This window comes from Rhipicephalus microplus, chromosome 5, assembly GCF_043290135.1.
Source record: "Rhipicephalus microplus isolate Deutch F79 chromosome 5, USDA_Rmic, whole genome shotgun sequence".
Classification (NCBI taxonomy): domain Eukaryota; kingdom Metazoa; phylum Arthropoda; class Arachnida; order Ixodida; family Ixodidae; genus Rhipicephalus; species Rhipicephalus microplus.
Window position 1 is genome coordinate 172,731,839 of NC_134704.1, and position 24,494 is coordinate 172,756,332.

At 46.6% G+C, this 24,494-nt stretch overlaps 1 protein-coding gene across 2 annotated transcripts in view; it reads left to right on the forward strand.

Moving 5' to 3' along the window:
• LOC119173316 (uncharacterized) overlaps positions 1-24,494 on the forward strand; it is a 74,269-nt gene that overhangs the window by 35,738 nt on the left and 14,037 nt on the right. For both annotated transcript variants that reach the window (XM_075894465.1, XM_075894464.1), the window contains 3 exons: positions 9,748-9,887; positions 17,100-17,167; positions 21,311-21,391. In XM_075894465.1, the coding sequence (XP_075750580.1) occupies positions 9,748-9,887; positions 17,100-17,167; positions 21,311-21,391 (289 nt within the window). The remainder of the gene's footprint in view (positions 1-9,747; positions 9,888-17,099; positions 17,168-21,310; positions 21,392-24,494) is intronic.

Here is a 24,494-nt window from a genome sequence, read left to right on the forward strand (position 1 = left end):
TGATTTTTGTGTAGTAGGCAGGGATTCACTTAACTGTCGTTCATGATTCTTCGGAGAAGCGTGGTATACGCTGTACACTTGCAAGGAACTTCGTGGAAGTTTTCATCTTGCAACTGACGGCGATGAAGGATTATTTCGGAAGCGGGTATGCGCCACAGCTGATAGGGGTCAAGTAGCTTTGGCAATGGATTGTAGCAGTGAACGACCTACTCGCTTCGCGATTCGCATTCAGCGACACCTGGTGGTTCCTTTGCTGTTCTAAAACGCTTTATTACTCACATTAGCGGAATGCCTTCCCCGACATTAAGCCTGCATAAAGATAGTTAGCAAATGAGTTTTAAGCATCAGTGCGGCTCAGGTATTTTTTGTTAAAAAATCTTCGTGGCTCGGGGGTAGAATACTGGACTGGCGCGCAGGGGATCGGGGTTGAAATTCCTATTTGTATTTGGTGGTTTTCCTTTACTGAGTACTTCTCTTAATTCGTGTGATAGTGGTTACGAACAGTGCTAGCTGCGGCGGCAGCGGCGGACAACGATGGCCCCGCATGCGTCCCGTGTTGCGATCTCATCACTGCTTTCGCTCTAAAGAGATGCCCACCAAAGGTTTGCAGCTTTGTGCTCAAAGTGCCGAATACGTGCGGAGACTTCCAAGATTGCTATTGGGAGAGATGTTAGCCTTGTATTTTTTTCCAAAAATGTTATTTCTTTTCAAATGCAACACATTCTTTAGCAATATGTACCTTTGTTGCCCCGTGTATCCATCCATCCATCCATCCATCCATCCATCCATCCATCCATCCATCCATCCATCCATCCATCCATCCATCCATCCATCCATCCATCCATCCATCCATCCGTCCATCCATCCGTCCGTCCGTCCGTCCGTCCGTCCATCCATCCGTCCGTCCATCCGTCCGTCCGTCCGTCCGTCCGTCCGTCCATCCATCCATCTGTTCGTTCGTTCGTTCGTTCGCTCGATCCTTCATAGATTTATGAGAACCAGTCGTGACGTATAACATTGAAAGCGTGGACTCCAAGTTTGGGTATGTAGTGTGCCGTATACGTGAGAAAACGGTAGCAGACATTGAGAAGCAGTAAAGGTTCAAGTTTGTAGTTGTACCTACTGGCAAGCACAGTTTTTCAAAATCGACTTTCAAGCAGTAAAGAAACTACTCAAAGTCAAGCTAACATGACAGTGACAGGATTATTCTCCAGGCATGCCCAGCACGCGCTGTCATAATGACCTAGAAGAGGACGCGCGAGCGTCTTGATCTAATAGTCCTAGATGACCCGTGTTTCTATTGGGTAAGTTGGTCAGAGCAACGAGTGCTTCAGGAGTTCTGTTACACAAACAAATTGAATTCACCGACGTTGCTAAGCCATGAAAAAAGTTGTTTCTCTCTGTCCTCCAAAAGTTTGTATTATACGTAAAAAAAGACGAAAACAACCGTAAACTCAATGTGCTGCGAGTGTAGCCACAGCCTCGGTCTTCGTGAGTGACCTCATGACGGCGGTTCTGGACAGGCATCAGCGGCTGTCGGCTAGTATCAGGGGCGTAGCCAAGAGATGGCACAATGGGCACGTGTCCCCCACCCGTTAAGTTTTTAGGGGCGAAGCTCCATAAGGTGTGGGCTGTGCGTCCCCGGTATGTAGCCACCTCTCGTTTAGTTCTTGCAGTGTTCCCTAGACGGCGGTACCATCTCCTGTATGTAGCCACCTGTCGTTTAGTTCTTGCAGTGTTCACTAGATAACGGTACTTGTAGCTGATGATAAAAGATGCAAGATGTTAGAAACTAGACGGCGGTACGTGTAGTTGGTGATGAAAGATGCGAGATGTTATAAAATAGGAATGATGTCACATATGGCGCGTGTCATTGGTGGAAGAAAATTGTTCGATTTAGTGCGGCGACGTACGCTAGGGGGAGCGTTGTAATAAAATGGAGTCGGTGAAATGTACGGAGGATTCATGGTTTACCAGGTTTACCACCAGAGCTTCGCCCACTCATCATCATTCACCTCGTGGATATGGCGGCACTTATTTACTGAATGCAAAGCATTTCTTAGCACACTTCGGTGACTTTGGTTGAATGTATTTGTCTATCTACCTATTGGCCTACGACTTTCAGCTCTCCTGACCGTTTCGCTAATGGCATCTATATATACCAAAATTAGTATGGCAAAACATTACTGTATGACGAGCATAAATGACTTGACATAGCATGAAAATCATGAAATGTATGTAATGATTGTCATGATTAACAAATCATGGTCTTGCTGCTCTTGTGGTGATTTTGTTTACATGACATATTGCAAAACTGGTAAAGTATGCGTGACTTCATGGCGAACGTAGATGACAGGCCCTAACGTAGAAATCTTGATATGCATGTCATGTAAGTCATGACTAAACCCCACGCTCATGGTGTGCTCGCTGTTATTTCGCTAGCTTCACATATACGAAATTCGGTATTACTAGACCTGAATGAATGACGAAGGTATATAACTGGTGAAAACGTGATAATAATGACATGCGTGTAATGTAAAAACATGACTACATACCACGCTCATTACTGACTCGCGGCCGTTTCGCTATCTTCACATATACCAAATTTGGTATTACGTGACGTGAACGGATGACAAAAGTAAAACATATCCAAACATGATAATCGTGCCCCGCCGCGGTGGTCTAGTGGCTAAGGTACTCGGCTGCTGACCCGCAGGGCGCGGGTTCGAATCCCGGCTGCGGCGGCTGCATTTCCGATGGAGGCGGAAATGTTGTAGGCCCGTGTGCTCAGATTTGGGAGCACTTTAAAGAACCCCAGGTGATCTAAATTTCCGGAGCCCTCCGCTACGGCGTCTCTCATAATCATATGGTGGTTTTGGGACGTTAAACCCCACATATCAATCAATCAAACATGATAATCGTGATATGCGAGTTATGTAAAACATGACCAAATGCTACTCTGATAGCGTGCTCGCGGCCGTTTTGTTAACTTTACATCTACTATGTTTAGTATTACATGACCGGAATCGATGACGAAGGTAAACGAAACATCCAAACATGACAATCATGACATGTGTGTGATGAAAAACAGGATGACATGTTATGCACATAGCGCGCTCGTGGCCATTTTGCTAGCTTCACATATACCAAGTGTTGTATTACATGACTTCAGTGGACGACAAACACAAATGCCAGGCGTAAACATGGCAATCACGACATGCAAGTCATGTGCGGCATAATTTACACGCCTATCACTGCTTGTGCTGGTGTTGTAAACGTTAGTGGTGCCATTGTTACGTGACTCTAAACAGCATATTTTCATATTGATCTAGATACGTGATTGCGCATAGCATTTCTAATTGTGTTTGCGGCGTACTGCGTCTGTCCGCCTCGTAGCGTTGTGCTCATTTTAAAGTGACTTATACGTTCCTCATTCATGCTTGACATAACATCGATTCCCACTGCTCGTGGAATGGGGCATCTTTTTTTTTTTGCAAAAAACGCCAGGCCTGCGTGGTAGGCGCAGCACAGTCACAGAAATGCTAGAAGAGCGGCCTTCCAGAGCGTTTTCAAAACACTCATTGGGTAACTACTGCAAGCACACTTGCTTGGTACCCACTAGTGCATTATTAATAAGCTTTTGGGTAGTAGGCTTGTATTCGCTATGCTATTTTTGTCATTATTTTTTGAAGCGTGGTATCCGCTAAACACGTGCAAGGAATTTTGTACCAATTGTCTATGCAGTGGCTGATGACGATGAGGAATTAAGCCTGAAGTGGGTATGCACCACTATTAATAGGGAAACAAGAACAAAATTTTGTAATGGGTTGGAGCATTGGATATCCCACTCATTACGCTATTCGCATTGTGCGACGACTGGTAGCTATTTTGCTGTTGTAAAACGCTTTATAAGTCGTATTAAAACGATTGATTTCTCGACATCAAGCCTGCCTAAGGCAAGTTTGACAACAACTCACAAGCACCGGTGGAGCCTAATGTTCTAAAAAGTACATTAAGAAAAGAACTTCCAATCACAGCTCATGGTATTAAGTTCCTCCCATTCAAAAAGAGTCTGACTGATAATACTCCTTATGACCTGTTTATGTTGTTGGGACTTTATTCACTATGGAAAAGTTGCATGATGAATAGACACGCCGAGCCACCATGGTCGACGAGATGTGTCTTCCGAGAAGCAGCTGCTCAAGTGCGAAGTGTTGTTGAGACTTTTGACCCCGTTCCGGAGTGGCTTCCCATTCTTGACGCTTGTGTGTGCCTGACTTCTGATGAAGTATGTTGTGTGTACTTTACTAGTGATAATTCCATTCATTAACGAAAAAAAGCACCAGTGAAGCTCAGTGGTAGAATACTGGGCTGGCACCCTGTGGACACGGGTTCGAGCCCGACTGTGCCATTGGTGCGCGGTCATGCCTGCCTAAGGCAAGTTTGACAAGTTACAAGCACCGGCGTAACTCAATGGTAGAGTATTGGCTGGTACTCAGCGGACCGGGGCTCCAGCCCCACTGTGTCATTGGTGCAAGGCTTTTTTTCATAATTTCGCGTGATGTAGTTACGGACACCGGCGGTGGCGGTGGACAACATGCAACTGCGCGTGGCCCGGAAAGTGATCTCACAACAGCTTTCGCTGTAAAAAATGTCTGGCTACGTGCCTGGTGCATATACAATTCTACGTAATGCGCTCTCTATATGAAAATGGAGCGACAAAGAAGCTTCTTTCCCAGGACGACTGTACTTGCTTACACGAAAGTTTTGCAGAGATAGACATACCGAATACAAAAGCGTTAGCAGCCATCTTACCTCGTATATTACTACAATTTGCTGCTATTTCATTCATTGCTTCACTCGCGATACAATAAATACGAAGCGAACAAGATGCGAACAAGCTCATGGCGACGCTCACCGGTGTGCATAACCACCCTTCTGCACTTGTGCAACAGCTGTCCCAAGCGTTGCGAGGACGCACTCATGCGCTAACGCTCCCCGGTGTGTGTAGGGCGCTGGGTAAGACGATGTCGGCTCTTCCTCTTACACTCTCCTAATAATCACGTGATGGTGTCGGATAACGAGATTTTGCAGCTGCACGATGAACGCACGTGCTCTCGTGTGACGTAGAGATAAACCCGCGTGGCATGCTCCAACAAGAGTACGGGACGAGCAACAGAAACTACTCAGAAATAATGATGTGTAAGGAAGCGTTAACATCGAAAATGGTGGCCGTCCGGAATAGAACTTTAGGTCGTCGACCCCCATGTGCTGCTTCGCATGGTACTCATGGCTTTTTTAGTGGGCCATGGTAAGTTTATTGCGATAGAAATTGTATGAGCACCCTCGGCTAGATTTTGCTGCCGTCGTCGACGTCCGCGACACTCACCGTATATGTATAGGTATCAATATATGTGAAAATGGAAGAAAGAAACAAAAACCAGAAAGAATGCGGTGCGCGCAATTCAACTACGTTCCCCTCAATCTTGAGTGTGAGGCATTAACCACTGAGCCACCGAGGAGCACGTCCTTAAACGTTCAAACGGTAAGCTAATGATATCTAGCACTTACTGCTGCTGACGGGCATCGCGGGAGGAATTATCGTGTTTTAAACATTACTAGCAAGATGACGAAATGAGTGCGCCTCGCCAGATCGTGCGGCGGCGCGCGCACTGATCACCCACGCGTACTTGGCTCCGCTTAGAGGAGAAAAGCGAAGCTCCCTCACATGCCCTTATCTGGCGGTGGGGAGGGGGGGGGGAGAATCATACGTCTTGGCTTGCCTCGGGCTTTACCTGGAACGATTCTATTGTAGTTGGTGGGTGCACAAAGGTCACTGAAGTTGTTGCAGTCTCCGTAGGCGAAAAGCGCACACTTTTCAGACACAGTGAAATAACAACTGAGACACTTATTCGCGTGCATCTGTACCTGTGAGTACGTTTCGAGCGTCATCGGCGCGTGAGAAACGCGTGACTCGTTTCAATCAGCTTTCCATTCCACACGCCACCTTCCAATTTGTTGCTATCACGTTCATTGCTTCGCCTTTGTGACAAAGCTGGACTTTTTTTTTACCTGCAGGTGAACGTTAGCCTAGTCTGTGCTCTATAGCTGTAGACGAGCGTAATTTTCGTCTCAATGATCATGAGCTTCAAGTAAAGGTTGAGCTAAACGTTTCACGTTTTCTCCAACAGAAGCCATCTTTGACACTACTTCTACTCCCACCTACAGCGACGACGCCAAGATAATGAGTAGATGGCGTAGAGTACGCTTTCCACACAGGCCTACGCATGCTCAGATTTTCGGAGGTATTCGGTAACACAGTAACGTAAAGAAGTGTACGTAGAAGATAAAGCCCCCAATGATTTTTCAGCTGTCAAACATCATATTGCCTTTTTTTAAGTGCCCATGCAAGACATAGAACCCCGCCGCGGATGCCTAGCTGTTATTGTACTCGGCTGCTGACTAGCGCGTCGTGGGATTGAATTCCGGCTGGGGCGGCTGCATTTTCGATGGAGGCGAAAATTATGCAGGCCAGTGTGCTCAGATTTGGGTGCACGTTAAAAAAACCCAGGTGGTCGAAATTTCTGGAGCCGTTCACTACAGCGTATCATATAACATGGTGATAAAACTACCATATGAAACGATAAACTCCCCATATCAATCAAACCGATTCAAGACACAAATTTGCGCACTTGTATTGCCAATGTATTTTACAATTAGAGCGTCAGTTTCAGGTAGAAAATCAGAGAAACGTACACAAGAAAATAAAAAAAATCAAACATCAAGTCATTTTATCCTTATCAGCACTGCATTTGGGGCGAGAATACACTTATGTCCTGCTTTAGTCATGCACTGCTGAACTTTTAAGTCGAAATACAATATTAGCGTGGGCAAGTGATTGATTATGCACTTTACTGAGGTCCTGAGGAGAAAGAAAGCGGTGACGAAAGCCTCGACAATCAATCTGACGACGCTACCCAGGTCGCGGCCGGCATAGGTAGATGGCAGCGTCTCCTGCGCCGCGCGGCGCAGCAGCCAACCCCAAACAGAAGTGGCTATTGCGCCGCACGGAAGTGACGTCACTTTAAAAATTATTACTTAAAGCTAGTTAAATGTGTAAATTATTCGTGTGTAATGCGTTAAACCTACAAAAATTTTACTAAGCAGGTGTTTAACGAGTCAACTAGCCTAGGTTTGTTACTTAAATACATATTACAAGTATTTTAAATACAGGCGGCGCCATGGGCGCTGTGGCTGCGAAAGGTAAACACTGCGAGATGGAAGCCGCCTGTGATGTGTTAGGTGGTGAAAACTCCGATGAAATCGCGGCCATGGCCTAGGCCGCCCCCAAGGAGGACTGGAGTGTCGTCGCTGCTTCATGTGATTGCTGGATGCTTAGTTGAACCTGGTGGTTGGAGCTAGCGCGGCCGTCCACCGCGCCGCTGCTTCATCTAAGTGTGTGCGCCACAAAGTTTCTCAGTATGATGTTCGGATTACAGTTGTTGGACGTACTGCATTTTCTAGACTGCAATGCCAAGCGTGGTGTTGTCAAAGGTAAAAGTGTTCTTGCTGCCGAGTTTTGCTTGTCGCGTAGGACAAGGTCCACGATGAAATAAATGCTTTCGCACAGTTCACGTGTGATTGACCGGACGCACATGCATGAAACCACATTGCGTCGGCAAAGTGTTCATACGATGGATGGAAACAACTTTATTGTAATGTTCTTACGAAGCCTGTGATCTACGAAGGCCAGAGCTACTGCATTGCCATCTGTTTTGTCAAGTGCGAACACGTACGGCCGTTCTCATCCGTTGCTACGTGAATGCTTCCGTGCTGTCACAGGCCGCGCGTGTTATTGAGCAAGGCAGACAAGCTGTTTTGTAGTTAGATGGGCTAACGCCGTCGGCACTTGCCCTTGGGCATTGTTTATCAAGTGCTGATCGCCTAGAACATTGTGGTGACACATCAGTATCTTTAAAGAAAGCGGCCTGCCGGTTACCTCGTCAGGTGATGGTACACTGAACGACATAAAAAAATTTGCCCGAGACTACGTTGCAGTGCACCTTTCTGTCATCAAAACTTTGATAAACCGTGCAAATCAACATTCCTGACACCTGTGCCGAAAAAACCAATGCAGCCAGCTGCATTCGAGTTTTTGTGTTCTTTTGCGTCTCGCCGATTAAGAGCACTAATTCGCAAAACACTTTATCATAATAAAAATAGTCAATCCTGCAAGAGTCATCGAAGATTCATAATTAAAGGGCCTGTGGACGGGACCACCACCAACAGCAGCAAGTCGGGCTGATGAGGAGGCGCAAATGGTAAAACAATACATGCGTGAACAAAAAAAAAGAGGAAGTATCGATAACTGCAACGACACTTGAACCACCGACCTCACCAGTTGATGTGTTGCTTTAACCAATTACGCCACATCTGCCGATCAGTTTGAGATGACAAACAAGCCGGTTTTGTATTGTTGTCACGCTAAACCTAACTAACATTTTTGTTCACTTTTTCGTTTGGACGTAATTTTAACTGCTTCTATCGTCATGTCTAGACGTACCGCTAGACACTGCCGACTATTCAAACAAAACGCCTAAACAGAAACTGCATGACGTCACTTCCGTGCGGCGCAGCAGCCGTTTCTGTGTGGGGGTGGCTCGTGCGCCGCGCGGCGCAGCAGTCTCTGCCTAGATAGATTCCTTCGGCAATGATCCGGGACCTCTGCACAACTTTGTGCTGAGCGATGAGCTCTGTGCTTCAAAGGTCGAAGTTCTTCGAGAACTGGTGAGGAAAGTCTGTGCTTACGTTGGCTGGGCACAGCCAGAGCATGTGGTCGAAATCGTTATATTCGTGGCCACAGAGTGGGCATACAAAAGGGAAGTAAAGATTGATCCTGCTTGGTGTCATTTGTGTGAAGGACGTACCGGTCTGCAACTGTCTAAGTGATTGCTTGTGCGCTGTTGGGCTTTGCGTGAAGAGGAAGGAAAGTTCAATGTCCTAGCCTATGAGGAGAGGTGAGTTCGCGATAGGACACGAGTGAGTCTTTGTGGTCTAGGTTCGTGCAGGCTGAATTGCAATGAGGGGGTGGATTGCCGACGTGGAGAGTGAGTTCTGGAGCAAGGTGGTGTGCCCACTAGTGTTGTAGCGAGTAGATCGGGCAATGTTGTTCATGTGAGTTGAGAACCAGGTCATGTGCGAGGATTCTGCCCCCTTATCGTGGTTGAAGAGCTTAATAACAACCGTAGCTGCCTTCGAAGAGACTAGGGTCGCCAAAACTCTCCTTATAGCTGTTGTGGAGTCCGAGTAAATTACAGAGCCTCCCGTGCAGCTTCGAAGGGCTACCGCTATGGCGATTTCGTCTACTTCATGGGCGAAGCTGGTAACTACTGTAGCTGCGTGGACGAGCAAGCCATGAACATCCACCAAGGAGACTACGCAGGCGCCTCGATTCCAATATCTTGCAGCATCAATAATGAGTACCTGCTTCTTGTTGCGCATGATCTTGGCTATCTCCGGGTTGCAATATTTGCACAACAAATCGAGTACGCTTTTTTTAGATAAGGTAAGTCACCTGGTACGAAGGCGGGCGTAGTGCACAAGTTCATAGCACACATTAATACCGTGTTTCTCACCTTGAGAGATAAAAAGAACTATGGGAGGAAAAATAAATAAAGCGGGAAACTACGTATGCATGCTTTTTAGGAGATGCATTTTATGTATTTTCATGGCATGCTAATATTGCAGGTGATGGAAAGCTTCGTGTATGCCGTGGCTATCCTAGACTCTGACCACGACGAGATACTTGAATGCTGGTCAGCCAAGAGAACGGAAATCGACCGTGGTGCACATACAGCAACTTACGTCCTTGCTTTTCCAACTACAGGGTACGTAAGTGCTCATGTACTTCAGTGAACCTGAAGGGTAGAACGTTATAGCTTAGATCCTTCAGACGTTCTGCAAGGTATCTAGGGTCTGTGCGGAACTGTTCTAAAATGCCCATTGCAAGTACAGTTGCGCAGGGCCCTCTACGCCTCTGTAGGAAAAAGCGCACACATATGCTGCTGCACGCTTTTTTGATGCCTTTTCCTTAATATCAATTAATAGGTCCAAGCACTTTGGAATGGGTGGACCATCGAAGCGCCCAACCATTGCTTGACTCACGTGTTTTGATGCCTGGTGTGGTTCAACGCTTCCAAAGCGAAATGTTACGTGCGTAAAAATCATTCCTCACCCAAAATGACATTACCATAGGACTTTCTCGAAAATAGTTCCAACCGATGGCGTGGCTCCAGGCATATCGATGGCCTGCTTGCCATGCAGAAGTCTTGGGTTGGAGTGCCACTGGAACGAAATGTTTTATTATGAAAGTGTGTTATGCCGCGCTTCATCAAGACTTTAGTGAAATATTTCCCTCACGAAAATGACGTCAATAATATGCATGATCACAAGGCAAAAAAAAAAATTGCCACATTCCACGTGCAGTAAAAATCGATGTTAAGCGAAGCATGAATGAGAAATGCTGATATGCCACTTTAAAATCACCACAACGTTACAAGGCGGACGGATGTAGTACACGGTAAACCCAATTAGTAATGTTCTAGATAAGATACAATTACGTTTTTATAGCCACATAACACCAGCACCAGCAGTGAGAGGCGTGTAAATTATTCCGCACATCACTTGCATGTCCTGATTATCATATTTGCGCCTCGCACATGTGTTTGTCATTTATTCACGTCATGTTATATTAGATTTGGTACATGTGAACCTAGCAAAACGGCTGCGAGCGCGCTATGAGCGTAGCATGTAGTCATGTTTTACACGACGCGAATGTCATGATTGTAATGTTTGGACGTGTCATTTACCTTCGTCGTCTATTCTCGTCACGTAATACAAAATTCGGTATATGTGAAGATAGTGAAATGGCCGCGAGCGCGCTATGAGCGTAGCATGTAGTCATGTGTTCGATAACACGCATGCCATGATGATCATGTTTGGACGTGTCGTTTACCTTTGTCATGCATTTACGCAACGCATTACCAAATTTATACAATAGACAATAGCCAAATGGCCGCGAGGTGCATAGTACGAATTAGCGTTACTATGCACCACCGGCGCCAGCACACCTAGCTTCTATAGTTCCCAGCCCAAACACCCAACCCTACTATTAACCATGATGCCGGACGAGACTACCTGCTACTATTGAGCATATCGTGAACCCATCGCGCGTGGCTGTCGCAAGCGTCAGCGAGACGAGCGTCGTGGGTCTGACACTTACGACCGGGACGACTTTCCCACTGCGACCACTTTCCAGAACTGTCCTTACGCTACGATTCACGGTTGCTCCTCCTCACCATCCGCAACTCCTGAAATGGCTCTTCGCTATCGTAGTGCCAGGCGTCGCTCGCCGTCCCCTTTAGTTCCTTTACGTCGGCACTTCGACTAGCCTCTCAGTTCACCGACCATCGCCAGGAAAACTAAATTACGCAGCTTCCGGGGGAGAAGCTGCATTTAGCGAAGTTAGAAAAATCCGTCCAGAACATCCTCATAATAAGATATCTGTTTAAGTGGAAGGTATAGACAGTGGTGCTAGTTTGTCAGTCATACACACAGATTTGTGTGCCCGTCTCTGCAAAGGTACTACGCCCTACGATGGACCTACGCTACTCGCTGCTCAAGGAGACGCCATCTGACCTTTCACTATGTGGACTGAACGTGTCTACATTGGTGGACTTTTGCATTATGTACAAATTTCAATTCGTTATGCCCTGCCGCAGTGATCCACTGGCTAAGGTATTTGGCTGCTGACCCGCCGGTCGCGGGATTGAATCCCGGCTGCGGCGGCTGCATTTCCGATGGAGGCGGAAATGTTGTAGGCCCGTGTTCTCAGATTTGGGTGCACGTTAAAAAACTCCAGGTGGTCGAAATTTCCTGAGCCCTTCACTACGGCGTCTCTCATAATCATATGGTGGTTTTGAAACGTTAAACCCCACAAATAAATGAACAATTTTTAGTGATAAGATGGTGTACTCAACAGCTAATATTAGGATAGGACCTTCTTTCAACGGCTTCCGCGTCCATCTGCTGCCAGTAACGCGTTCTTTCCATGAACAATACTGCCTCATCGCTTCACGCAGATGACGCAACACTTCGTTTTTATGCTGCAGAAGACACTTAGTTACCTCCGCACAGTCAGCGAATTGCCAAACTTCTGTTTGATGTCATTGACTGCGGCGATGTGCTCGTTCAACCCTCCGTACGCTGAGTCACCAGAGGGATAGCTTTCGCATCAGGCCTGGTCCGTTTCGACGATGGCTTCGCATTCGTTTGCGCGACAAAGCCAATGCCTGCAAAAATACTGGTTCCGAAGGGCTTAGCGATCGCTTGCATTGCTACACCTGAGACATTATCTGTGATAACTTTTCAGGACGCTTACCCTGAAGATCCTCCTCTTGAATGTTCCCCATCCATATCAACCCTCAAAACTACTATCACCTCCGACCTGACCTCTTCGCAGACCCAACAGCTGCTTGTCATGCTCACTAGCACAAAACCTCGTTTGACGTCCATTCTCCCGTATTGGGACAGATGTGCGTCACCACGCATTGAACCGAGACTGACGGTACGTCCATCGTTCGTGGTCAACCATTTCGCGTAGCTGTAGCTGAGTGGAAGATTATTGAAGAAAACGTTGACGACATGTATAGACGGAACATAATGCACCCCTCTGATAGCCCTTGATCATCGCCTGTTGTCTCAGTTCGAAAAAAGGACGGTTCTGTGCGCTTCTGCGTAGATTACCGAGAGCTAAACAAGATTACGTGCGAGGATGTATACCATATGTCACGTATAGATGACGTTTTTGGTACGCTACAGGAAGCTCACTACTTCTTGAGTTTGGATCTATACATTCGGGATACTTGAAGACACCGATCCATGAGAATGATAAAGAAAAAACGGTGTTTTCAATACCACACGAACTTTACGAGTTCAATGTAATGTCCTTCGGCCTCTGAAACGCACCCGCAATGTATCAGCGCATGATTACACTGTTCTGTGTGGTATGAAGTGGAAAACTTGCCCGCGCTACTTGGACGACATCACTGTTTTCTTGTCAACCTTACCTCAACACTTACACCGTTTAGACGAAGCCTTCTTGTGCCTTAGTACCGCTGTCCTTCAGCTGAACACAGAAAATTTTCATTTTGCCAGCAAGACAATTAATGTCTTAGGCCACATTGTGAGTAAAGATGACATTCGTCCTGATCAGAATAAAATATCGGCCGCTCTTCACTTTTCTCATCCCGAAAGCACCAAAGACTTACGTAATTTTCTTGGCCTGGCTTCATACTTCCGCCCAATTATACGAGACTTTGCCTCGATAGCGGCACCTTTGCACAAATTACTCGGTTCAGGAGTTTGCTTTCAGTGGTCTCCTGCCCGCAAAGAAGCGTTTAGTCGCCTGAAAAACGTCTGACATTTGAACTAGTACTTCGCCATTTAGATGAAACAGCACCCACACTCCTGCATACTGATGCTAGTGGTCACGGAGCCACTAGCCGTGTACTGACCAATACCGAGAAGATGGCACCATTACTGAATAGGAGTGTTTAGCTGCCTTGTGGTCAGTGCAAAAGTTCCTACCTAATCTACTTGAACGTGATTTTACCGTAGTTACAGACCATCAAGCTTTATATTGGCTTTTCACACCCAAGAATTTATTAGCACGCCTTGGTCGATGAATTGTACGTTTTCGAGAATACGAATTCACTATTGTGTGGTAAAAATCACAAGGACGCAGATGTGCTTTCTTGCTGCCCACTTCCTACGGAGGCATCTACTGTTTCCACTAATAACTTCACCAATGAATGCTTGGATAGTCTTTCCACATCTGTTTCGTCCTTAGCCGCCATTGACAAGATCCCTCCTGATGACTATGGCTCTATCGTAGTGCATCTTAGTAGCTACTGACTACCTCACCCGCTACGCCGAAACAAAGGCCCTACCTAAAGGCCGCGCCGAAGAGGCAGCCAAGTTCTTCATTGAGAACATCGTCCTTGGTCATGGCGCCTCAGAGGTTGTTATCACCGATAGAGGTACGGCCTTTACTGCTGATTTGACTCAAGCGATCTTGAGACATAGCCAGACAAGGCATCGCCGCACCACCACCAACCACTCACAGACAAATGGTCTCGCCGAGCGGCTACACAAGGCAATCGCCGGCAGGGTGACCATGTACGTCGACGTCGAACACAAGACGTGGGACGCCATCCTTACGTACGTGACCTTCGCATGCAACACGGCCGTACAGGAGACGACGTAGATGCACCCGTACACGTTGGTCTACGGAAGAAACTCGGCAACGATGCTCGACGCAATGCTGCCCAACGTCGCTGACGAAGAAAACCTCGACGTCAGCCTCTATCTTCAGCGCGCTGAAGAAGCTCATCAACTCGCCCGCCTGCGCATCCCGAATCAGCCGACGACCGACCGCCACTGTTGCAATCTTCGGCGACGCTTTATAAAATACCTGCCTGGGCAACGTGTTTTGGTATGGACGCCGATTGATGATTGATATATATGTGGGGTTCAACGTCCCAAAACCACCATATGATTATGAGAGACGCCGTAGTGGAGGGCTCCGGAAATTTCGACTACCTGGGATTCTTTAACGTGCACCCAAATCTGAGCACACGGGCATACAACATTTCCGCCTCCATCGGAAATGCAGCCGCCGCAGCCGGGATTTGATCCCGCGAACTGCGGGTCACTAGCCGAGTAGCTTAGCCACTAGACCACCGCGGCGAGGCAAGGGGGTATGGACGCCGATACGCCGACGTGGCTCAGTAAAAAACTTTTGCGACGGCACTTCGCACCATACAGGGTAGTACGACGTCTCGGCCCAGTCGACTACGAGGTTGTACCCCACTGTATTACTACCCGACTGCTTGTATTCGACTGCATTACTCAACGGTGCTGATCGCGCCCGGAGATCGTCCATGTCACGCGCCTCAAGCCGTTTCATGAACGTTAGTGAACTGAGTGTATTTTGTTGTTGTTATTATTGCAATATATTTGTATTTTTTACAATATTATTGCACTTTGATCTTCTGTTGAAGCATCGAGACGATGCCTTTGTCAGAGGGAGTGGGGGCAATGCCACGTTCCTTCGTCAAGTTTTCTTATCACCTAGTTACGCTGTGCGCGAGTCTCAGCCGAAACTGCGCCTACAGCGTGGAAGCTTGGGCAAGTTGGTAGGACATAACTAAATGCAGGAACAGCGCAACCTAGAAGTAGGTACTTCGTAACTACGGAAGCGAAAAAAAACAAGAACAGAAAAGAACGCTCTTTTCTGTCCTTGTTTTTTTCGCTTCTGTAGTTACGAAGTAACTACTTCTAGGTTGCGCCGTTCCTGCATTTAGTTATGCGCCTACAGTGTTCAAAAAGCTTCAAAAGTGCAGTAGATTATTTTGTTGAGATTGCGCCCACTTCATGAGCATTTCAGATTATTCTGGAATGTGCATACGTCCCGCTAGCGATAACACTCGCATGTTCGATGGCGAGTGTATAAATGCCGTTACACTTTTCGGCTTGTAAGTCAATCGACGGCCGATGCTCCGTTCGCCGCTATCAGTGAATGACTGCGACTGGAATCTGACTTTCCGTTCACGGGGCACAGGTTCGCCCAAATAAACAGTTTGATCTCAACACACACTCTCCTGTCTTCGGCCACGTCAAGACCCCACGACAAATAAGATGATGCTGAATTGCCTTGATATTACTATGAAAATGACTTATTAGTGTGGTGAACAATGAGGTCATAGATAGGAGGCTAGAGAAGCCGGGAAGAAGAGAATAAAGAGGAGCAAAACAGCCGGCTCCCAGCAACGGTGCTGCTTCTGTGTCGTTCATTTACATTAGCCTAGTCATAGCATGTCCTGACCTAGCTAACCTAGCATACCACCCCGTGAAGTAGCTGGGCTGTCCACACGTGTTCAGGGAGCTAGCAGACGCTGAAGACGACGAAGAGGCGCGCACCGGCCGAGCAGAGCGCTAGAATGTACAGGCCGACCACGGGTGTAGCTAAGGTCGCGATGTTTTTAGGCGCTCGGCCAGAACTAATGTAGGGAGCCAACACGTGCTATTCTTTTAAAACAATTATCAGAGCCGACGTTAACAGTCTGCATATGAGTTTAAAAGCCCGTGCTTATAAAAACATTACCAGTAAAACATTTCTCACACTTTTATTGCATAGGTGCACTCAGTGGAATGACAAGCAAATGAAAGATTAAGCCTCTGGTTTGAAAACACCGCCCAACTTTGCAGACTGCCCTTGATGTGACACCATGTTCTGTCGTAAACACTGGAATGGAGCACACACTGAGTGGTGGACTTCACCTTCCTTACTGTTGGCTGGTTCGACAGGGATTTTTACAAGAGGCCAGAAAGATCCCGACTTCCGTCAAGCTCAGGCCATCCTGCACAGCACCCCAGGTTAAGCAAGGGGCCCAGTAAAACTGCTGCTCCGCCCTTCATTCCTGAACGTTTTTCCATATGTGTGGACTAACATAATGAAATGACTTTGACGCACTGCCTTTTCATGCGATAGAAGGCACTTTGTTTTGCCCTCAAAACCACCTCTCTGTTTCCATTTTTTCTTGTCTGCTGTAGGAGCATGGTTTTCCGCTTAATTAAACACCAATATATTATGCGACCATACATCTCCTGTGCAGTCTTCTTGACGCAGTTGCCACCGTGTTACTTGCCCACCATATATATCTGTTTATAGCACGATAACCAAATACAAATACTTGGTGCTGATTTCATCACAACATAATGCAAAATCGGTGTGAGCTCTCGCAGTATGCACGCATGCAGCTGTTTGATACACCTAAAGGAATGTGGAGCCACCACAGTATAATAAGACTTTTTAAGAATTACTCCTATGTACTGATTAATTTTAGGCTATCATTTAGCAAAAGGAGTTCCACTTAGCCCTTTCCTGAGATGTTTACAAGAGTTAGCACCACAAGAATGGCACGAAATACGAACACGAAATAAGCAAGTATAATTTGTACTGTTCCATTTGTTTACAGCGAAGAAATTTCATTTCATGTGAAAGCCGAAGAAAATTCTCCCGAATTTTCCTACACGTTGGATAACGGTGAGTATTAGAGAAAATTTCAATTATAGTAATACATACCTCATATAAAGTTCTTTTAATTAGAAAAAAAAATGTCACAGTTTCAACGAAAATGTCAAGCATTGATAGTGAGAACTAGACGTTTCAGTCCACACAAAGGCAGGTTTTGCCCTAACTGGATGCATGAAATAGAGTAGTAGCTCACTTACAGATAAATAAACAAGCACAGACAAGATAATACACATGGTCAAATAAGCATAAAGAGACATTCCATCACCACGGTTATTCTCTATCAGAATGCTGAAGTAGGGTGGCAGGGGTGGGCTACAACATGCTGCAAAAAGCACTATGATGCGTGTTTGTGCGTAAACAGAAGCGTCTCAGTTTCGCTGCAAGACTTAAGCAGTGGATTTAATGGAATTTACAATATAATGATGTACGAAGTAAAGCTTGCAGCTTTAGCAGACAATGTAGCGTAACTTGATCAAACACTGCGTAAGAAAGCGCTGCGGTGATAAGCGAGCAAAATGATATTTTTTAAGTGTGAATACACTTTATAAGCGACCCCAAACCATCCACCGCCGTCGGCGGCGTCCACAGTCTTCTCTCTATCTTTAAAAGAAAGAGGACTTGGCGGGCCGCAGCGTGACGCTCTGCCGAATAAGCCACGGACGCGACGCTGATATCGGTGTCAGTGACGCGCCTTATATCTTTAACGCCACTGCGCGCGTCCCCCTCCCCCTTCGCTCGCTCCTCCGCTCTCCTCGCTCGCTGCAGCTGCGCACGCACCCCTCTCTCTCGCGCGCCCACCTTTTCTCTCAGTCTCCCGTCGAGAGCGGGTCGTGCGATAGATGTCCCGGAGGCAACGCTACCATCAACAACGAATGCAGTACAACCGAATGCCAGCACTACACCCGTCGTTGGAGGTGACGGTACCGCGGTGGTTTCGCCGACGTTGGAAGACAAGGCGGCGCTGCGAAGGGCTCGTGAGACCGAACGTAAGCGGGCGAAGCGTGCAGCGAATGCCGAACTGCGTGCTCGCGAGGCCGAGTGCAAGCGGGCGAAGCGTGCAGAGGATGCCGAACTGCGCGCTCGTGAGGCCGAGGAAAAGCGGGCGAAGCGGGCGAAGCGTGCAGAGGATGCCAAACTTCGCGCTCGCGAGGCCGAGGACAAGCGGGCGAAGCGTACAGCGGATGGTGAACTGCGCGCTCGCGAGGCCGAGATGAGGCGTCAGCAGCAAGCCGCGAACGCGGCCCAAGAAGCGGAACGACAACGCAAGCGTCAGGCGGAGAAGGGCGATGAAGGCCGGCGTCAAGACGCCGCTCGCAATCGTCAACGGCGAGTGGACGTTCCCGAAGCCGTTCGAGCCAGTGAACGTGCCGCGCGATGACGTGTCTGTCTCTCGAGTTTCCGACCACGATCAACGGTGGCTTCATAGACTTGGCGTTCAGTAGGAACTGTACGGTCCGCTCTGTCTTGCCGGATCCGCTCACCGTACATTTCTCAGATCACAAAGCGCTGGTACTAACGGTGAGCTACAACGATAACACGAATAGGTGCTAATCTGTATTGTAGTTTGTGCGTGTGCGTGTGACGCGCTTGCGATGTGTGCATTTAATGCATCGTACGAAAATCGTGAAGTGTAAATAAATAATACTTCGTATATAATGTATCTGTGTACAAATGCTTCATGACAAACAACACCTAAATTCATTATTACACTTTAACCATCATCATCAGTAAAAATCTCCCAAGCATTTACCCGAGGGTGAACATGGTTAAGTGCGAATGCATGGGGTGATGCTATGAGGGGGAGTAAAGTTAAAATTCGTTGGCATTCGCCAGTGAGTTAACGTACACTCCCCCGTGTGATCAAATTGCGATTCCCAGGAACCATTACACCATAAAGGCACTATAGTGTGATCAATAAATATAATAGTGCGAATTAATAAATACCCCTCATAGCATCACCCCGTGCATTCGCACTTAACCATGTTCACCCTCGAGGAAATGCTTGGGAGTTTTTTCACTCTACGGCTTTCACGCAAACTTTGCGATGAAAACACAGCTCGTGCAAGGGTATGAGCCGTGAGCTGATTTTTCCTGAAGATATGAGCATGCACAATGGCGTGTGATCATGTCCGGCCCGCCAAATCAAGTGTTTATTGCCTCCGGAACGCAGCCCTCTCCCCAGCACAGCTCGGTGTGTTTTTCGCGCATTCCAGACAACTGGCACGTTTTTCGTCCTTACTTGAACTGCAGTCTTCGACGGCGCTCGCAAGCATGCAGTTGCGCAGCACTTACTGCGCGGGCTGGTGTCATCGAATGCGCCCTTCGCGCAATGGAGTTGGCCCGCTCATTTCTTAGCTTGAACTACGTTCTTCTGCAGCTGTCGCGCGCGTCCACAAGCCCACAGAGTGCACGATGTCTGGGGGTCGTTATCGATGTGGACTTAATACGGGCCACGGATGGGGACGTAGCTGACAGAGCCCATGAGATTACTAGCGCAATGAAATAGAGTATGTTCCAAAACAAGGAAGGCTTTGACCGGAAGGTGGAAAAGGATGCATGGCTACCATGACGACTGGCCCAAGGTAGTGATAGCACTAGTAATAAAACTGGACACATCAAAAATGCATATGTTAAACATTAGTGCTTGGTATACTTAAACTTATTACAACCACATTATTCCATCATATCAATCTATTCTTAGAACTGTATATTTTTCATGTGCTTTTTCTGACTTCTTCGTTAGTTGCCGCGCATGCTTGGGGAAAACACTTGTGGCTGCCATGGATGTTGCAACGAGTGCTATTTTAATTCTAAAGAGGAAGACAGGACAGACAAGAAAGAGAAAGGGTCAGCGTTCACTCATAACTGAATTTGCTTATAGTAACAAATACCTGTAAGCATTTCGGAGGTAATCCCCCTGTACAAAAATTTATCAATCCTAAATGCTTCAGCTTGCGTTTTTGCTCAACCATAACATGACATCTTGGATATTGGTATTTTTCTCTAATATTCGTTCATACTTGCAAGTGACAGCAGTTGCTACAGCCCTTCTTGCCGGTAATTATCCACAATTGTGTCGTACTATTCCTGTTCACTCAGGTGAAGTGGTAGTACATTATCGCCACTGCCTTTTGCCCCAATCGGCGACCATGTCTATTAATAGTTGCACGCACAAACTGTAAAATATTGGCATGCACCGCTCGTTAAATCAAACGCCTTGTATTGATATGTCCAGATTTGTACACTATTCCGAGTGAACAAGTTACGCTGATTCATCTTCATCACCCTGCGTGTCTCAATAAATGAATACTTTAGCAAACACATTTGAATACTTTAGCAAACAGAGCCTTTTTAATATTTTCTCGGCTTTAACGTTCGAAATCCATCTTATAGCTATGAGAGAATCCGTAGTGAAGGACTCCAGAAATTTCGACCGCCTTGTGTTCTTTAACGTGCACCGAAATCTAAGTACACGGGCCTCAAGAATATTAGTCTCCGTCGAAAATGTGGCCGCCACGGCAGGAAAGCCGCCCCGCGACCTGCGAGTCGAGCGCCTCAGCCACTAAACCACCGTGGCTAGTGCGACGAGCCTGGCTACGCGCCGCGTTCTGTCAGGCTTGTCAAAACGATATTGCGTATAGTTGCTGACATGTAATTCGAGTCTGTGGGTTCATTATCGCTATACAAAACTATAGATGACTGATTTCACAATATGGAGATATTTGAATACAGTTTCACTAGAAGTATTTACTGACAAATGTAAAAAAGAACACACTAAAAGTTTTTTCTCCTGAAATGGATTATCATTTGCCCTGGAATAAAGTTGCATAACTTTCTTGTATTTCATGGCTGATGGCGCTTTACTGAGTGTCTACCCAGCCGCACTTGCAGATGGGTAATTATGCGTTGCAACATATATTTTGTGGCATATCATCATTATCGATGCCACGAATAACAGAAAAAGGCTTTTCGGGAAATTTCACAGAGACCCAGCGCCCTATTATACCTCATAATCCAGGCTATAGAGTTCCTAAATTTTCGTGTAAACAGAAAAAAAGTCAATGTAATTACTGTTATTTGGCTCTGTTTGTCAATTTGCGAGTATCAGTATCAGCAAGAAGCAATTGCCAGAAATGTGTCTGTTTCTTTCAGATTCTACTCCAAAAGGTGGCATGTTCTACTTCACTGACTACAAAGACTGTGTTATCGAGGACCTGGAGTTTAATGGGCATCGTAAGTGTAAAACCGCAGCTTCAATGGCGATCAGGAAGGGATTGCTTTTAAAGCAATGCGCTTTTCAATGTTTTCTGCATGCATTTTGTAGTAGAGCGTGGTGTCCGAGCTTTTTAACGAAGGCAAACACGAAGCTTAAAGGAAGCTAAAGTGGATGCATGAGCTTGTTGCTACTACATGGTGGTTACAAAAACTGCGCGAAAAAGGGTCACCAAGAAACAACGGCGCCCTTCCCTTTTCTTGTGCTCTGTCTATCTAGTCGTTTTTGTCTCTGGCGAACCCTAAACATGTGATGAAACAAAAGTAATGACCTAAGCCAACCAAAACAAACGTGACCGAATGCAAAGAACATAAAATTAGTAGACCGAATAAAGAATACTAGACTTCAGTGACAACTGAAGCAAGATTTTCAGGGAATCCCACATTATATAGCTTGTGACGACTCCAATGTAATGATAAATTGCCTTCCACTTTGTTTCTTCTTTATTTCTGAGTACTTCTGAAATTAGAGTTATAATTTTGTTCATGAAAGTGCCTTGAATGTTCCTCTGTAAAATAGGCAACTCGGAATTATTTGCAACCTATACGTCAGCAAATAACTTTAAAATGTGATCTAAATTGTAAACTTTCTCGGAACACTTTAACTCACAACCTTCCCTTTGTCTTCATATTTGAATAAATAAATGTAAAATATTTGTTTATTTAAATTGCAAATTTACTTTCCGCGTTCCTGCAGTTTGCTAATATCATACCAGGTATTAAAATTACGTTGTTGATTATTTTTCCCGTTCTGGGCTGGGACAAGGAAACGAAGAAGAAGAAGAGTGCGAGCGAGAGACGCGGGGACGCTCAGGTGACAGCAGAGCGCTTCCGAACGCAGTTAAATAAACAAGTATTCTTGCCTTATACCTTAAAGACGGAGTTGAGTCTGATCGCAGTGTCTGGAACGCCATCGTCTAAACATTGGTGCCGAAGAACCGGGATTGAAAACCAGGACTCTACGGACGGCTACCAGTCAACTGCAGTGGCATGGAGCGACTGAAGTCGAAGCGGACGTCGAGGCGAGCACAGAACACGAGGATTATAAACGAGGCAAGTGAGCTCCTCGCTAACGACTCTGCCTCCTATGAGAAGCTCAACTCCATATATTAGAGGCTGAAGGCTAATAACGAAGAGCTTAAAAACCTGAACAACGAGATTGAGCCGAATATACCTGACGAGGAGTTCGAGGTCGACTATAACGCTGTCTTACAATACGAGGACGTTGCTACGCGCATTCTCGCTGAGATTCTCAGCAAGAAAGATCGCATGCTAAGGACATCGACCGGAACTCAAGAAACAGTTGCCCAGACAGTCGTAGCACCATCAGACGGAACTGGAGTTAAATTGCCTAGACTGACAATAGCTCCTTTTTTTGGAGATATATGTAAGTGGACCGAATTTTGGGAACAATTTTACCAAATTGTTCATAGTAACAATCGCATCACTGCCACAGAGAAGTTCCATTACCTGCGACTGTATCTTAAAGGAGACGCTGCATCAGTAATTTCGGGCCTTCCGACGACAGAAAGTTGCTACAGTGACGCCATCAAAATGCTACAGAAGCGATTTGGGGACAAGACGCGCCTGGAGCAAGAATATTTTGCCAAGCTACGGATGTTAAGCCCTTTCCGTGCATCGACTGACACCAAAGCGCTACGCAGCTTGTACGACCAAGTTCTCGTGAATATCCGAGGCTTACAGACTTTGGGTGTGCACAAGTCGTCATTTTCGTCAATGCTCTGCGACATCCTACTGCGTGCTCTTCCACGGGATATAGTCGTGCAGTATCATCGATCATGTGCCGTCCAGTTGGCATATGACTCGAGAGCTGAAGCTACACCCCTGACACTAGACCGTGTGCTGAACTTCCTGTGCATCGAGCTGGAAAGCCTGGAGAAGAGTGATTTTAAGGATGCCAAAGGACGAGAACCTGGAACACTCCCCGTGGCCAGTCAGTCGACGTGCTCTCGGCGTGGGAAACCGACGTCATCTGTGCTTCACAGCAACTCGGTACGAGAAAAAAAGGACAACTGCGTATTCTGCTCGTCCAGCCATCACAGATCGGAAGCCTGCACAGCTGACTTGTCACTGACGCAGAAGAAGGAACTGCTTTCCAACGACAAAAGGTGTTTCCGCTGCACCACCGAAGGACATCGGGCACGGGACTGCAAAAAGAGGATTTCCTGCTCCAAATGCCAAGCTCGACACGCTACAAGCATGTGCAATCCCGATAGGTGTTCGCGAAAGTCAGACTACGTTAACAAGAACTACGAAAAAACTTCGACAGTCTGTGCGTCACTTGGAAGAAGACCCGTCACGGAAGACTCTACCACTTCCGTTTTTCTTAAGACTTTCAGAGCATGGGCCATGAATGATGACACCTGCCGCTACATACGAGGCGTTTTCGATGGTGGCAGTCAGAGGACTTTCGTAACTGAAGATCTGTCGAAGCACCTCAAGCTGAAAAGCGTGGGAGCAACTCGAATAGCCTTCAATACTTTCGCAAATACATCGGACCAAGAGGCTAAGAGGCGTCGCATAGTAAAACTACGACTGCGAAGCCAGTTTTCCGACGCGGAAATAGTCTTAACTGCAATAGAGATCCCAAGCATCTGCCAAGACATCGCAGAGACTGCAATGGACGTAGCCTTCGTTGCGTCTTTCAAGAAGCTGGGAAATGATGTTGTTGATGAGCTCCAACATCCATCTATCATAACTAAGAGTGGCATCAGCGTACTTATTGGGTCCGATCAGATGTGGAAAGTATTGACCGGCGAAGTTTCACGGTGCGAAGGCAACGAATCATTGATCGCACTGAACTCCAAGCTTGGATGGACCTTCCAGGGAAGCACATCGCACTTGGTGTCCCGCCCAACTACTTCACAAATGATGGTGTGCGTGCTAAAAGCCCAAGCTACCGATTCCGACAAAATATTGCGCTCCTTTTGGGAACTTGAAAACATAGAAATTACGGACGCAATAAACAAGCCACCTGAAATGAGCGACACCATGAGGCATTTTGAGCAAACGATTAACTTCAAAAACGGAAGATATGAAGTGA